The following is an 18,145-nucleotide window of genomic DNA, read 5'->3' as shown; positions in this document are numbered from 1 at the left end:
GTTTGTTCGAAAGTACATAGGCTTTCGTATACAACACGGAAAGATTATTCTTCCATTTCATGCCTGAAGGGGGGCCGCTTGTTCCTGATTTCCCGGGAGGTAGTGAAAAGTATCAACATGAACTAGCTCAGGACCAAATGTACCACGTCTGATTTTCCAGCTGACATCTGCACCAGTAACTTTCGCGTTCAGTTCTTCTCCAGAATGTCATGTTTTATCTTTTCAACCATCCCAGTTTTAGAACGGTTGTGCACAATTCTAAGCTCAGTAAATCTTTTCTTTGTTGCAAGGAGATTTGTGGTTGAAAACAGACAAGCCATCTCAATAGTTATCTTTTAAATACGATTTTCACAGGCCTGTATTGGCCCGCTTGATGTTCATATAAACGGACTGTGAAGCTACACTTTGACTTACAGCCTTCGAGAAAGTCTTCATTAGTAAGCTTCAAGTCAGATTCCATCTACTACTTCCTGCTGAGGACGGCTTTGGTCATATAGACGAAATATTCGTTTAAATTTTATTTTGACTAATGTCTTGGGAAAAAGTAATCACTCCGCGTTTTTTTTTTCTTAAGAAGAGTAATTCAGTGCGTTCTAAAGACTCATTAATGAAATGAAGTTAAGATGATTAAATTAAAAAAAAACTCGCGCACGAATAAAAATTAGAGGATGGAGGGAAAGTACTGTTGAGATAATAGTCTATTGTCACTATCATATCTTTTTAAGTTCCGGCTGTTATGTATTTCTTTTAGTTAAAAAAAGAAAAAAAAATGGGGTGAATGATCTTGGTTATAAATCTAGAATCACCAGTTGATCTTATTTCTGTCAGTATAGCATTTTCTGTGTGATATTTTAATATGGCATTATAATATGGCCAGCGAAAAAATACCTGGTTGCTAATATCCGTAATGCAAATGAAAAATTTCCTTGAGACTTCCAAACGGAATGAGTAACAAGTTAGATTTTGCAATTGTTTTATTTTTGCATGTTTTTTATTAACATTTAACATTTTATTTTGCTTTTTTTTTCAATTTCTGTTCAGTTTTTATATGGATGTCTGTCGTTTTTATTGATTGTTATTTTTTTTTTTATGTTTTTTTTTACTTTCACGTTTCCCTTTTCTTAGTCAATTTGTTATGTCTAATGCAAGTGTGGCAATGTTTGCCTATTAAACTATATCTGTGTTAAAACTTTGTCTTAACCCTTTCAATTTTTTTCATGAGCAATTTTCTTCTTAATTTTTTTATAGGGTTTGCCACAGCATGACAACTGATTAATTGCGCAACATATGACAAAATTAGCTTATAAATTAATATCCATGGCCAACGACTTACGGGAATTGTTGATTCACCCTATTCATGGACCTAGCCCAAAACACTCTTAAAAATATATGTACTTTGTATAAAAATTTATTAGATGTTAAACTTTTCCGAGCAAAATACAAGGACTTGTTTTGTCTTTCGACTTGACGAATCGAAACACGATTTTCGTTGATGGAACTCTCATAAAATATAAAAATGAAAGACAAATTAGGGTGATAATTTTACTTGTTTTCAGTAAAAATTTTCTTTCTCTTTTCAGGCAAGACTGATTGTCACCTGCCTTCTAGGTATGCCAGTAATCTGTCTAGGTGTTGTTATAGTAGCAAAATATTGGCGAAGTAATTACATACTTTTTCGATTGGTGGGAGGAAGAACCGACCTTCAGTTGGCATGTGGCAACGTTTTGCTCATTCATACTTTGCTGTCACTAGCTGTTAACTCAATGGTAAGGAAATTCAGTTATTTATAAGCATAGGAAGGCAGTCTAAATCCTTTGGGGGATTGTGAGATGTATTTTGGGGATGAGAGGAGTTTTAATACTTAGTATCCTTGTTTGTGTGAACTTATTATATTTTTTCTCATAACTGTTATGGATATCGTGTTTTGAGATATAGCATTGGGGGCATTCAATATAAGTATACTGTAAAGTATGTTCCTACACACATTGGGTAGGGATACGGGGAATTTCTACCCTAGATTTGTCTGAAGCAACCACCATCTTCCCAGAAACTATCTAATCTGGAAATGAAGGACTATACTTCTTCTCCAACAATAAATTGATATTATTGATTTGAACCTGAGAGGGTGGGCTTAGCGTTTAAGTGAGCCAAATCTAGACAAGTGAGTTTCGAGACATGAGATCCCCAAGTTAAGTGACTGAAATTGAATAATCTAATTGTAAATCAATAGATATTTTAATGACCTTGGTAGATAATCTAATTACATATTTTTAAATTAGTAGAATAATTCACAAGTAAGATTTACATTGTAACTAAGTAAAATAATTCAAACTATCTAATCGTAATTTTCAAAATGAAAAAAGTGACTCGGCTTATTTTAATGGGAACACTTGGGTGTCCACAGAAATTTCATAGAAATTAATAAATACTTTTCGAGGAAGAGCATAGGCTTAAAAATTAACTCGGTTAAAGAAAACTAAGTGAATATTTGTTTCCCTGCTTTTCCTATAACAATTCAGGTTGTCTTATCTGAGCCAGAAATAAGAAGACTTAGTTTATTTGAAACTAAGGTTTAAACTTGGTGTATATATATATCTAAATTGTTGGATAGCCGCAGAAATTTCTTGAGTGGGATGGCCTATAAACATCTTTTTTTGGAGGGATTCAAACTTTTTTGTCTGAAAAAGATTCCTTTTGTTCTGGGCATGAATTTCGTTTTGTGAAGTTTAGGTCTTTTAGCGAGCAAGCCGAAAGGCCGGTTGCATTGGCTCTTTCCCTTGTCTACTTCTGCTTGCTCGGGCCTTTGGTCCTTCATGTTTCCGCAGTTGGACGTTGCATTTCCGTTCGTTTTTTCTTTTCTTAGAGTCAATCACACTGTTATGGGCACAAAAATGAAAAACTTTACTGGCTCTTGATTACCCTTATCTGTTTGCTCGGAACTACGTCCATCACCGACGACGATTTTATATCTTTGGTTCTCGCAAAAGGGGCTGGGGCCTTCGGCTATCACAAATATAGCTTAATGTCACAAGACTCAGACCCCCCGCTCAAACCTTTTGTTAGTTTGTCTCTATATGTTTTTCTTTTCGTCGTAACACTGGGTTAATTCTTCCTTCCTGCTAATTCATCACAGAATCATATGTTACATAAGATTTGTATTCTCCTGGGATTCGTTGCGATTATCGCTGTTGAATATTTTCTAACTGCAGATTTTGTTGCGTATTATTTTTGTTTACGATATGATGTAATCCTTGCTGTCGCTTATCTTCTAACCGTAGATTTCGTTGTCTATCATTTTCGTTTTGATGTTTTTTGCTGCATTTCTTGTAACCGCAGATCTTGTTGTGCTTCAATTTGGTTCACCGTCACCTCAGACATTTTTTCATCTCTTTTGCTTTGCTGTTCAGATTCATTTACCAACTTGAGTAATTTCGCATGGCGTCGTAGGTACCAAAACATCTTCTTTTTTTACTTTTCTCCAGTAATTATGTTTTTTACTTTAATTACGCATATATATATATATATATATATATATATATATATATATATATATATATATATATATATATATATATATATATATATATATATATATATATATATATATAGCTTGATTAGTAGAATTAGTTTAGCTACAAGATAATTGGAAGGGTAGGTAGACAGATGGGTGAACCCACCTTGAACAACAACGAAAATCACTTATTACGACAGTGAGACATAAACTACCTGAAAATTGAATTGACCCGATATATTAAGGAATTAAAATTAATTTTCTTTCACATATCTCCATAGCTAACTTATTAAACCTTTAGGAAATCTGATGACTATATCGTGCTCCATTTATGGATTTCTTGGACTTGCAACCTGCATTCCACTTCTTTGGCTGCTATATACCTGTGTGGTAATTCTCCGAGGTGTCTTCCCTTCATCCCAGTCCTCAGAAGAAGAAAAAAAAACAAATTTATCTCCACTTTACCTTTGTTTTTCCTTCTACTGAATCGCAACAAGAACTGATTGTCACATTTCATTATCTGATCTACAATTTCTCGTCTTTAACTTTGGTAGCTTTTTATAGTAGGCATTCCCTTATTTGATGCTATTTTTTCTTAAAATTAAATACACTTAACTAGAAATTAAATTTAAACATTTCCCTTAGAAGCTTTGACAAGCTTTTAGTTGTAATGTGGAAAATTAATTTGATTACATGGTGTGAAGCCAACATTCAACGCTTTGCAATAACCATTAGTCAAGCACCATTGAAAAACCTTTCTGCTGCTGCAACTGTTGCTTGCAACGATAGAACGTTCTTGCCGAAGCTGCAATGTTTGGCAGATGAGTACAAGACCTTCTCCCGAAGTCAATAATTGGATCAACTCTATCAACCAAGATAGGATATTTTGATCTTTGACACCAAAGAACAAATAATTCTCATCCTGTTCCGCATCATCACTTCCCTGACATATTATCTGATCAAGTAGCTTCCTTTTCTTTCATGTGTGATCACGAGGAGATTTAGAGTTGTTGCTCTTTTTTGAAAATTCCCTAGCCAAATTTACACAACTAATTGTCTTTAGGCGTAACACAAGAAAGAGAAAATATAGGGCAGAAAAAAAAATTCACATCGGTCCAAACAAAATAAAAGAATTCACAAGTGAATTGTGAAATGGTGACTGAATTAAAATCATAAAAATTCAATTGAAGTTCAAACTTTCATTGCAGAATTTGTTTTGTATAAGACTGCTTTGTATGCAAATAGCGTTTTTCCAGGTTTTGCAAGCATCAGAATTTTCTTCAAACTTCGAAGTTATTGACATTCAAGAGTCTCTGTTCCAATGATGTCGAAAAACCAAAAGGCCAGAAGTATAATAAAAGTCTGAATACTTTGGCTTCACATCAAGAGGCCTTCCTTGACTGAAAAAAAAAAGAGAAAAGCACAAACTACATTAAAAAGTCAATACATGCTAAAAACCACATGAAAAGATGAGATAAAAACAGCACTTTCAAGAAAAAAAACGCACACACACATAAACTCACATCTGACAAACTACAGTTGGTATTAAAAAAAAACCTCGCTGATGATGCAACAACAACAAAAATTTGCTTCGAACAAATAAGCAGCAAAAACAACTGATTTTATGCTTTGCCTCGAGATGTGTCATCTATATTAATTTTTAATCTAGTACCGATTTGATGAGGGACTTCATAGTTTTAATATTAACTAAAATTAATTTTGTATTAACTCATGGATATGCAATTGTAGCTCTTAGAACTTAGGATTTTATTTATTTTGATATGATTTAATATTAAATTGAACCGATCCGGAAAAGCAAATTTTGAGTGCTATAGGTTTTCAGAGACACATTTTCAACAAAAAGTGCAACTGATTAGTGGTTAGACTTCAATAATTGTCAGTGTAATTCGCAGTTGCTCTGAAAGAAAATAAAATATTTCAGTACTGCAGCAGCTACTGCAATTTCTTAACTGAGGCATTAGTCATGATTTATATGATAACAATATTAATACAAGTTCACAGTTGTTGTATTAGTACAGTATGAATACAATACATGCTTCTCAAAAATCAGTTTGAAGCAACTGAACTTTAAAGTTTTTTGGTTTTTAGGAGTAACTATTGAGCTTAGAACAAGTATTAATAATTATATAGTTATTTGGGAATTGCTGCCAATGAATAAAATGGATGACTCCATATCTTGCGTCCAAATCAGAACTAGACTTTGTTTGGAAGATGTTTTAGTTTTGGGCGGTTCATCGGTTCTTTGAAAAAAAAATCTACAGGAAAGACTTTGTTTATTCAAAACTTAATGCTCTGGTCTGATTATTTTTTAATAAGTCTTTTTCATGGTGTAGTTCAAATAGTAAACTAACATAATACGATTGGAGATTTTCAAAATGAGTCTTTAAAGACCTTCCAATAGTCAGACTTGTGAAATAGAAATCCTAAAATTCCACTCGAATATTGATGCAAAGTTCATCGCCGGATCACGAAAATAAAATTGCATCACCACTAGCTAAAGGTGATTTTCCTGGGCATTCCATGTCCATTGTCCAAGAAAATGGAATTCCATTAAATTCTTATTTAAATTATTAAATTTAAAATTATTAAATTATTATTTAACTTAGTTAATTAATTAAAATTTTGAATTAATTAGAATAAGATTATTTAACTTAATTAAAATGGTTAAAATCTAACTTATTAAATTCTATTAAATTAATATTAGATTCGTGTGCAGTTTCTTTCCCTCCTGCACAGTTTCGTCCTGATTAGGATAGGTAAAACTGCTTTAGAGTCACTATTCTAGATCTAAAGCAACGTGCTTGATTCGGTTATCCTTATAAGATATGAAAATCAAAGCTTGCAACGAAACTAGCACGCCAGCATTCTGGAGAACAACATCAGGCCTTAATCAAGGTCAAACATAAGGTCAAAATTAGGCGCTAGTCAATCGTAATACAAACTCCAGAAGTCTTGTGGCTGCCTTCTGTACATATATTTTTTAGCTATGATGTGATTTTCTGAGGTTAGTCAAGGGTTTTAGCACTATCCAAACACATTCACTTCAGAAAAATTGATTAATAATAAATAAAAAAATTAGTGGTAATTAAAAAACAACAATAATAATAAAAAAGATCTGACCAGTTTCACTCTTTGGTCATTTTAGATAAATAATTGATGCTGCACAAGGAAATAATAAAAGCAATTTGGATTTATTGGATAATTAATTGGTTACCTGAAGAAGTATGGCCAAATACCTTAACTTATATTTCGTCACATAGTATAAAACAATGGATAAATGATTTCAAAAAATTTTGATTCCACTTTTCTTCTTTTATTTCAGCTAAGTTTTCTTGTTGCCAAATACTACATGGACATGATAGACGGGGACACAGCTGTCATTTTCACATATTTTTTATACAGTGGAGTTGCTTGTCTGTGGGCTACACTTGGCTATCTGTCGGTAAGCAGGTTTCTTTTCTTTCTTTCCAGTTTTACTAGATGAAGTGAGAATTTCTTTTCTGTGTCTATATGTGTACTAAGTTATTTTAGAACTTGTAAATTGTGACAAGCAATCAGTGAACTGAACTAAACTCGCTTGGGGGGAAGTAAAAAAACTTAATTAATTTGAGTTTATCACTTCATTTTGCTCTCATCCCTGAAGACTTGAAATCATTGAATCGCCATCCACATTCTTTGGCCTTTTTTAACCGTGAGTCGAACCTTGTTTGATTCCCCCTTTTCCTGTTTATGTTTTTTTCGACAGTGCATGAATTTAAATTTTGGCTTTACTCGTTTCTTTCTTTCAAAACTAAATAAAAAAAAAAGATTTTCGATGGAAAGTAAGGAGTAACATCAAAACTTAAAACGAACGAAAATTATTATTTATATGAGAGGGGTGCCTTCTTCTCAAGACCTCGCTCTTCACGCTAAAATAACTTTCTTATAAATTAAATAACTTTGTGTTTCAGGTATCGTTATTAAATAATAGGGAGAAGATTCAGACTTTACTGTAAGGAGCATATTCACGAGGGGGCAGCTCCCCTCATACACGTTAATTATTAGTAATTATTTCTGTTAGTTTAAGTTGTAATGTTGATCCCTATTTTCAGTTCAAATAACTTGTTGTTATTTTTTTATTTCATTTCTTATAGTTCTTTAAATAATGACATGAAATTTGGCTCTAACCCACGGAAAAATTCCCCATCCCCAGGGAAAAATTCTCCCTCCCCAGGAAGGATCCTTTAAACAAATTTGATTTTTTGACAGATGCATCAAATATCCGCTTCTTTTTAAGACTGCTGCAATAGGGTTGCGCCGGATGTTTTTGAGTGTCCCTAAGACGAAAGTTGCCTTAGCGATTCTTACGTTGACTTCGCTCTCAACTGATCTATCACTCGACAAAATGGAGCTGAGGTACGTGAAACTGTTCATGACTTCTCCTTGATTTTGGCATACTTCGTCTGTAGGAGTGTTTGTTGAGATAATTGCGAATCGATGACCATGGTTTTGTTTTGCTCCAGCTAATGCTGAGCCCAACCTTTCTAGCTTCTTCTTTCATAACTGTCAGCGCTGTACCAAGTTCATCGAAGGTGTTTGTCATGAGTGCCAAATCGTCAGCGAAATCAACATCGCTTAAAAACCTATCTCTGAACTCATTGACACAATTTAATAGTTCACAAGCTGCGGCACATCCCTGCCGTATCCTGTCCAAATGCGTTGACTTGTACACAGCTTGACGTTTGTTCATACAGTATCAAAGATCTGTGTCAGGAGATGGGACAACGTCATAGTTAAGAAGGATGGAGAGGGGACCTTTTGATCTCTCAGGCCGGACTGACTTGTCTGGTAATGGGGATCCATCGGGGTAACTAAAGGTCCGATTGATGTGACTTCCTTGGAAGTGTGTTCCCGGATATGTTTATATAGTACCCGATTGTCCCTTTTACCAGCAGCATCTTCTATTTCCTTTGCCTTGTCTTGGACCAACATATGGAAGGGGTTGTACCCTCCTCAACACCTTGCACTATAAGCTGAAGTTTGACTCTTTGTCACAACTCTACTTTTTAAAACAATAAAAAACTTTAGCGTAAAGAGCGATGCGTTGAGGAGGGGACAGCTTTTTCCATATACGGGATAATGTCTGATCGTTTTAAGTTTTTTTATGTCGCTCCTTACTTCCAGTTAAAAAATAAAAACTTGCTTGTTATTTAATTTCTGAACGTTTTTCAACTAATGCAGGTTCAAATTTGGCTCACTGTACATAAAGAATTAAAACAAAGTTTGCGTATTAATTTTCACATATTCCGTATATGAAGGGTTGCCCCATCCTCAATACCTTTACGCTCTTCATGCTAAAGCTGTTAGTACTTTCAAAGAAGCTTTCTATTATAATGAAATGGCTCCCGTGTTTCAGTAGACGCTGTTAAGAAATTGGGACAAACAGTCAAACCTAAGCGTAAGGAGCAAGGTTTTGAGGAGGGGGCAACCCTTCATATGCGGACTAATTTCTGTTCGTTTTTCAAATAATGCCGGTAAATCTGGTTCACCCTCTATGGAATATACCCCTCCCTCTCACAGAAAACTTCTCCAGGAAAATTTCATCCAACGTAAAGTGCACCTCCTCCGTCAAATTCCCTCCAGACAGTTCCATCCTCGCTGAGAATCCCTTGTAAAATTGCTGGCAGATGAACCATCCTGAAAAATTCTCCTTAACATTCTTTCATATGAATAATACTTAAATCTCTAATTGGTTTTTCAATCCCGCCAGAAATGCCCCCTTCCGTGGAAATTATTTTCCGGAAATCAAAATACGAGAAAAAAAGCCCCTGGACAATTCCCCCGGAGTATCTTCACATGAAAAATTTGGCAGAGATAATTTAAGACAATTAAAAAGAATTGTGTATAGTAATTCTGTCGAATCCCTCCAGTGTAACCTTTCCCCTAGAATATTTACCCCCCCTAGAATTTTCCCTCTCCAAGGAAGATTATCTCTATAGAAATCCACCACAAGCACAACCTACCTCTCCCCGAGAAATGTCTGTATACTTCCCAATAACAAATTAATATACGTAAACAATGGGCGAATTTCATTACTTACAGGCCGCCCCACGGACTGTGGGGGTCATTTTACGCCTAAAGGCACAATTGTTTGATCTTTCAACTATAATGAACAAAATGGATATCTCAAAATTTTGATTAGATAATTCTGGGGAAAAATGGGTGTGGGAGGGGGCCCAGTTGCCCCCCAATCGTTTTGCTTACTTAAAAAACTTTTAGTTTCTGTTCGAATGCATACTCTCCCGATCTTCTAGGACCATTATCTCGATACAATCACCCCCGGGAAAAAAGAAAGAAAAAAAGACATCTCTCTGATCTCTCTTCTGGCAAAAATAGCGAAATTCCACGCTTTTGCAGATAGGAACTTAAAACTTCTACAGTAGGGCTCTCTGGTGCACTGAATTTGATGGTGTGATTTTCATTAAGATTCCTTTAAATTTAGGAGGTTGTTTTCCCCCTATTTCAAAAATCAAGCAAAATTTTTTGAGGCTTTTAACTTTTGATGGGTATAACTAAACTTGATAAATCTTATATATTTGGAATCAGCATAAAAAGTTGATTCTATTGATGTATCTATTGATATTAAAATTCTGTTTTTTAGAGTTTCGGTTACTATTGAGCCGAATCACTCCTTACTTACAGTTCGTTACCACGAAGTGTTTGTGGTGCCAGATCGTCAAAAATTTTCAACCTTGAATCGAAAAAGAAGCAAACTGAATAGTTCTACCACGCGTCAACCCTTTTTTCGTTGAAAGACGAGAAATCTGGATTGCAAACCACAATTAGGCTCTTTTAAGAACCTAGATTAAAGTCGTATGCTAATTTTGCTACGCTAAAGCAATTTATTACCTGTCTCATAATTCCAGTTAGGTTGACAGGTGAAAGGAATAATTGCCTGCGAGTCTTTTTGAACGAACGTCTTAGTAATAGGATCATTAACAAAAAAGTTCATTCAACATTACGGTAATGATTTCGGGTTTCAAATTCTCAATTTTCTAAGGACCAATGAAAATATATTTGTTTTCTTCTTTTCATTTCAGCTCCGTTTCGAGAAGAAACTTTGGATCGTCTGGTTTATTATGCTTGGATTCTTGCCGCCTACTCTTACTGTTTTTGACACTATTCAGGTAATTGAAAGAAGCTCTTTCGGGTCGCTGTGATATTCTCGAAGCCCCCTCCCCCTGCACAAACCTATAAGGACTTGTTCAAAAATTGTTTTTAGGTAGGATGTAACCATCCCTGGACGTACTGGAAATGCACTGTTCTAAATCTTTTAAAGAGTAAGGTGAAATTAAGTGAAAATTTACAAACATTCGTCATTCTCCTCAAATAGCTTTGTCTTTTAGAGGGATAAAATTGCTGAATGTTTTCGGAAAGTTAAAATGTAGTTGGAGAGAGATGTAGATTGGCATTCCATAGGATATGGAACATGAACGTATTGCATCCCAGTGTTCTTGACGTAAAAATTAGGTATTTTAACTTATGAAAGAGTGGTCGTACCTTTATGAAATTTCATATTTAGAAGGACCTCGAAACTCAGATGTCTCATTTTAAATCCCTACCAGATTCAGTGTCATTAGGAGGGGGGACCGGCATTACTGGTACGGATCCGTTCTCTTTGAGGGAGCTAGAAGTTGTTAATTTGGGAAAATTAGAAAAATTGAGGTTTTTTTAACTTAAGAATGGATGACCAGACCTTAATAAAATTTTATAATTAGAAGAAACTCAGGTCTCAGAGCTCTTCTTTCAAATCCCGACCAGATCTTTTGACATTGAGGGGGAATTGGAGGGGGAAACTGGAAATCTTGGAAAACGCTTATAAACGGCGTAGATACGTAATTGACGTAACTGGACTGGATCCGTTTTCTTTGGGGGAGTTAGGTGGTGTGGTTCAGTGTTTTGGTGAGTTTAGTGCTTCTGGACGTGCTAGGACGATAAAAATTGGTAGGCATGTCAGGTAGCTGCACTAATTGACTTGTTACAGTTGTTTTCCCCGATTCGACCATCTTGAGGGCTGAAGGGAGAGGAAAAATTTGAAAAATTGAGGTATTTTTAACTTACGAGTGGGCGATCGGATCTGAATGAATTCTGATATTTAGAAGTACCTTGTATCTCAAAGCTCTTATTTTAAATCCCGACCAGCATTAAGCCTCTGATTTTCCTTTTAAAGCAATCTATTGATTCTTAGAATTTTGCTAGAGCTCATATCATATGAGCTCTTGGCTCTTCTTGACCTTGTCACAAGTGCCGTTTGAGCTCTTAGCTCTTGTTTTTGATGAATAGTATATAAATATAAGTAGTTTCAAAAATTTATTAAATACTCCTAAGGGGTTTCCTTCCTCCCTTACCTGTATTTATGACCCCAGGGCAAGGGTGCCTAATGTTTATTATGTACCTTCAGGAGCATATCACTTTAAATGACATTAATTTAATAAGTATATGCATTACTCCGTAAAGCAAAGTATATGATTACCCCGGTTCCAAACCGGGGTAATCAGTCATTTATGAACGAGCTTATAAATCATCAACTATATGAGATGACGGGGAAAAACCAAAATATTCTAAGATACGGCACTATTAGGAATAAAATGAGATCCCGTGGAACTAAAATGGACGAATATCCTACAACTTTAGATTTAAAAAAATAATGTTCGTATATTTTATAGGCCTACAATCGGCGTTTCTTTACTTTTAAGAGCCAATAATGTCTAAAATAATGTGTTTTAAAGAATAACGTTCTTTTTAAAAATAATATTCATACATTTTATAGGCCTACAATCGATGTTTCTTTACTTTTAAAGGCCAATATTGTTTAAAATAATGTGTTTTTAAGACTAATGTTCTTTTTAAAAATAATGTTCATACATTTTATAGGCCTACAATCAGTGTTTCTTTACTTTTAAAGGCCAATAATGTTTAAAATAATGTGTTTTTAAGAATAATGTTCTTTTTTTTAAAAAATGTTCATACATTTTATAGGTCTACAATCAGTGTTTCTTTACTTTTAAAGGCCAATAATGTTTAAAATGATGTGTTTTTAAGAATAATATTCTTTTTAAAAATAATGTTCATACATTTTATAGGCCTACAATCGGTGTTTCTTTACTTGTAAAGCCAAACTGTTATCTGCTTTGTAACCTAACAAATTCCAATTCGTATGGTGTTAAAATGATATTGCCTCAAGGTGTTGTTGCCAATTATACATGTTTTCAGCTTCCTTTTAAATCTGGTCTTAATGCTAAGGAGATGTCAACATTCTTAATGACATTCTGGCAAACCCCTCAAGGAGTGCTTAAGCCAATGAGAAAGGAGGAAATCTTGAATACTAAGAATTATTGCTAAAAATCATCTGTTATAACTACAAAATTAACAATCTTTTGGATTATTTGTCGGTATAAGATCTACAAAACGACACAAAAATCAAGGCTATATGATTAGTAAAACCCTTTTAAACAGTAAAGTAAGAATATCTTAAATGGCAAATTTTAAAGGAAACTGATGATAATAAAAAAAAAAATTCACGGCTAAAATTTTTGAAATCTTGTGGCAAATGGAGAGGCTACTTTACAATTCTCTACGTCTTCTAAAAGTAATTTTATTGCTACTTTTAAAAATTAGAGGTGTCCCCACTAATTAATTTTTTATGAAGCTCTAAAGAAAAAAAATGCAAATTTGTTCGGCCTATTCATGTCAAAGCTTTCAATGAAGCCACAGTAATTTTTTCATCAAAGAATCTGCTCGTGTCTGTTGTTAATACGCATTACACTGCTATAGGAAAATAGCATTGGCTTCAAACCTCGGAGAATCGCCTTAAAGAGTTTAAAATACGAAGCAGAAGAACTCTATATTCCTGTAAACCCTTAGCTGTTTGTTATATTTTTCAGGAGAATTACAAAGAGAAACTGGTTACTTGACAACTTTTGCTTTAGTGAATATGTTCTTAAGTCATTCTAAGAAACTTGGCCAAGAGAGATTTGAGAGGAGGGGGGTGGAGGAGACTACGAAAACACTAATCCAATTACGAGATCCCAACCTTTAAGACAAAAGTAAAACTAATAAAGATGTGTTGTAGCCTGCTTTGGGAAACTGTAATTCATTTAGGGAAAAATGTTTGTGAATCCCCCCTCTAGAAGACATTTGTGCAGGCCTACCCCTCCTGCCTATATGAAAAATGTCAGTGAGCGCATTAGAAAGACTTTACTTTGTTTAGTCTAGTGCAAAGAATTAAAGAGAACCTGCAGAGTAGCGGTTTAACGTGGTTCAAATGAAATTACAAGCAAATACTTGTATGGTCATTTAATTTTCCCTACTTTTCATGAAGTTTGGGTTCAGACCTGGTACAGCCCCCCCTCCTCCAACAACCTATGTATAAACTACAAAATGATTAGCAGTCGAATCAAAAATTTTAGATAACACGTTAGATCAGTTGGGATTTGCCAGATGGCATGTGTAATTTTTGTCTCAGCAACTGATTTACACCTGAAGTGTTTTCAGTTTCCTAAATGCTAAGGTGCAAGGCAGAGGGATTGACTAAGTATGTCAGTTGTAATCTCAATAATTCTAATAGTTTAATTAAAGATTCTGTTCGCGGCTCCAAATTGGCCAAGAAGTTACAAAGAATAAGGACGAAATCAAAGGTTCCATATTTCTCACAGCTTCCAAATGCTATAATTTTAAAGGTACAAAACAGTCATTCTTCTTCTAAAACAGAGCCTGCCAGAAGAAACGGAAATAACATTTCATACAACAGGATTAGGCAGTCTAGGAGGAAGAAGAGCTTCCAATGTTGTACGAATTTTTATTTTCGTGTAGATCTAATAGACTTTGCTTAGATAGATACTCCGGTCATCTACCTCCAAAGGGGAGTTAAAACCCAATTTTGAGGCAATATTGAATTTTTGCTCTGGTTTATTTGGCAAACAAAAAGGGGACAGGTTTTTCTACCCCTTTATAGTTTTGCTTATTGCGGCTAATATTTATTTAACATTTTCTCCTTGGACCAATATGAAAAACGTAAGCATAGAAATTTCAGTCATAGAATGTTGCTCTTTCTCCACTAAATATTGTTTAAAGTAACGCAATAATGCTGTATGTGAGGTGTAATAAAAGAAATATGGCGACTATTCTTATTAAGTATTAAATAATAAGGTTGCATCAAATTGAATTAATCTCCCTCAAAGTACCCTGCTTCGCTAGTAATGCACTTATTCCACCGCTGATTCCATGATTGGAAACATTTCTGGAAGGCTTTTTTCGAAAGGACCTCCAGTTGCTCTATTGTGGCTCTCTCAATGTCATGAATATTTGTCAATGTCAATTGTCAGTGTCATTGACATTGTATTTTTGTCATTGAAATTTGTATTTCTCAATTGTCAATGTCAAAATATTTTCCTTTTAACACGATTTTTATTTTTTGGGAAGAGCTAGGTGTCGTACGGTTCTAAATCTAGAGAGTAAGGTGAATGTGGACATAGAGGCCAAAAACTGGCAGATTAGAAGTGAGGTGTGGTATGGCGCCTTTTCCTGATGAAGAAGGAAATGGACTCACTCGTCTAATTTGCACATTATTAGTTAAAATATTTCGCACGGACCCGTCGAGATGTCAAGTTCTTCAGAAAGCTCTCCAATAGACAATCGCGTGTTTGAACGAACCATTAGGTCATTTTTTGAAGATTTTCGTCTCATTTTATAGGTCGAAGAACCTATAAATTCTATAGACTGCTTCTTGTCTTCGATTAACTCATTTCCGCTTTCAAGAGCCTCTTTGGCAGTTTTCTGGACTTAAAACAGAATTCAATGTCAACACGTTGTTTTAAATCCATAATGTGCGACAGACGCAGCAAACACAACTTCACTCAACCAGCTCTGGAAGTCGACTGACATGTCTCAACTTGCTCAAACTCGACACGAGTTACCTCAAGGAATCAGACTTTATGACGCATTTTTTCAGATGGATATAACGTCAACAGTTACTGGTAAAATAAAATCTCTCACCGTATTTCTTTTTATCACATCTCGTACAACTGAAATTTTTTATTGACTGACTATAGTCTTAACAAGATATTAACAGCAAAAAAGAAAACAGAATCAATTAAAAAAACAATCTTAGTCAGAAAGAACTGACCAATAAATTAGATTCTTTGGTTATTATGCATTCGTCATTCTACTAACTGTACAGTCTAACTATTGCTACAATGGTATATAATTTAAGATCTAACAAGAAAGAATAGTACACAAACTAATTCCAAATCAAATATTTTTTGTACTGGCTTGTAAAAAAAAGTTCTAGTTAATATACTAAAAGTCGAAGTCTCTAGCCATGGGCGAATTTGGAGTTCTAATGGTTTTCACTGTTATTTATGGAAACTAGGTATTAAGTTCAATTTGGCATTTGAGAAGTGTCAAACATCAATTTTGGGATGTTTCATTGCTCTTGATTCAAAAATGAATTTAATTTTTGTATCTGATGTACCAAAAGCATCACTTTAATCATTAGCTTTTATAATAACTGCTATAGTACTTTTTGTTGTATGGATTTCTTCTTTATTTCGTTTTTTTCATGGAATTTGTAATAGTATTCCTTTTTTCCAATCTCAAGTCGGCTCTAGCCGGGTCTTACAATTAATGTGATTTGTTTAAGATAAATATATATTTATGTTTACTTATTATGAGAAATCCTTTTATAGAAATAGGAATTGCTTGCATGTACTCTGGTCTTGGAGTTTTTATCTTGTTCTTTTTTTCGTCAAAATAGGCCGGGTGTATTGTTTTCTTTACGTGATAACAAATCAACAAGCAACTACACATGCGCGAGTGTTTCTTTGATAAAAACATTTATTTTGATGAAAATCAACGGCTCGAACGAACATGAGGATGTCCTCAGTGGTTAAGGAGAAATCATAAGAAACAAATCAAAGGAAGCAGAAACTTCTTGTAAGGAGGGTTGAGACTGAAGTTCTGAACAGAGTGGGGCGAAGGTTGAGCGTGTACTGTCGTGTTTGCCTCAGTTGTCTTAGGGCTGAATGATTTATCAGTGGCAGTAGCATTATCTGTTGGGAGTCAGAGTCTGTTGGGAGGGAGTCTATCTGTTGGCAGAATATTGCTTTTTTTACCCTCCAAAAAAAACTGTAATGCAAGTTTGTGCCTTCATTTTTGTAATAGACTAGTCACAACTGTCTGGAGAAGTTTATCAATGCATAATCCGCAGAATTAGAGCTGCCAATCAAGTCAAGATAATTCCATTGGAATTCTGATTGAAGAAACTAGTGAACATGATCTTCGCAAGAATCTTGATGTGATATGGTCGGTTCATAGGGCCGTGTCCAGGATTTTTTTTGGGGGGGAGGGGGATGTTTTACACGAGGATTTTTTTTGGTGGGAGGGGGCTATACGCAAAATACGCATAAAATTGTTTATATCCATTTATGTTACGTTTTTACGATTCATACGAACATTTCGGGTGGGGGGGGTTCAAACCCCCTCCCCTGGATATGCCCTTGTCAGTTCATGACATTCAAATCAATTTTTTACCGCCCGGGACCGGTTCAAATGCCCAGTTTCTGTGAGTACTGCGAATGCGAGACAATGGCCTTAACAAGGTTTTAGAGTTCAGTTACGCTGGAATTACTGTACCACATAGTGGAAAGACTGTTTTCAAAAGCTGATCGTGCCCTATACGCATTGACTTTGTTTCAACTACACCACGGCCAAACACGCGCTGATGAAAGTTGGACTGACAACTCCACTTGAATTGTTAAGAAATTGTTACTCAAAGCGCACTGAGAAAGCTTCTACAGTTGATGAACACACCAATTGCCAGTAGCTCGAACAATTTGACATTTTATCTGGACCAAGCTATTTGTACAGCAAAATAATAGGAAACCCAAACTTTGGGTTCATTTCATGCGCATGGTTGTCTATGACTCGATCTTTTATTAGGACAGGAGGGAAAATAAAATACGATGAGTAAACTCATCTGGAGCCGCTTTGCACAAGTAACCCTGTTTAGAGTCCCAGCTCTTAAATGAAGTTCCTTGGTTAAACAAAGTGTCTTACTTCCGAATATTTCAAACATTATCCCCAATGCATAAAAAAAAAGAAATACATGCTTTTTTTCTCATTTTGTCTTATGTTTCTTATGGTCTTTTTTACGACCCAAATTCAAGTTGGGCCAAATATTGAAAATATCCATCGCATTTTAAGGAGTTAGCCTGCTGGAAGAGAAGCTTTCTTTCTTCGCGAGAAGAGTTGAAAACAAATTTTGTTTAATAAATAACGTAGTTTATTTAATTTCACACCAATTTTTACGAGGCACGGTTGTAATTTCAGAGACAAAAGGTATGAAGTGGTCCTGGTTATGCTGATTTTCCAACCGTTTTATAGATCTGCTTTCCTCAGAATCGGTTCAGACTGCTGCATTTAGAGATAATACGAGTCTGTTTTCTCCTATTTTGTAATTATATGCAATCAAACAACAAGATTGTTCATTTTGCTTCTCTAATAAAAGTAGGGAATTCTCCAATCACATTAACGTTTGATCAGTGAAGTTGTGAATATCGTCGTATATGCCATAGC

General features: G+C 34.9%; 2 protein-coding genes across 2 annotated transcripts in view; both read left to right on the top strand.

Moving 5' to 3' along the window:
- LOC136027058 (proton channel OtopLc-like) overlaps positions 1–18,145 on the top strand; it is a 428,472-nt gene that overhangs the window by 271,249 nt on the left and 139,078 nt on the right. The gene's annotated exons all lie outside the window — the stretch shown is intronic.
- Positions 1–18,145, top strand: part of LOC136027054 (uncharacterized) — a 73,350-nt gene that overhangs the window by 46,454 nt on the left and 8,751 nt on the right. The window contains exons 5-7 of the mRNA XM_065703984.1: positions 1,581–1,766; positions 6,855–6,974; positions 10,612–10,698. Of these exons, the coding sequence (XP_065560056.1) occupies positions 1,581–1,766; positions 6,855–6,974; positions 10,612–10,698 (393 nt within the window). The remainder of the gene's footprint in view (positions 1–1,580; positions 1,767–6,854; positions 6,975–10,611; positions 10,699–18,145) is intronic.

Source organism: Artemia franciscana, chromosome 5 (genome assembly GCF_032884065.1).
Source record: "Artemia franciscana chromosome 5, ASM3288406v1, whole genome shotgun sequence".
Taxonomy (NCBI): domain Eukaryota; kingdom Metazoa; phylum Arthropoda; class Branchiopoda; order Anostraca; family Artemiidae; genus Artemia; species Artemia franciscana.
Note: the sequence above shows the minus strand (reverse complement) of the source record. Positions and strands in the feature narration are given on the sequence as shown.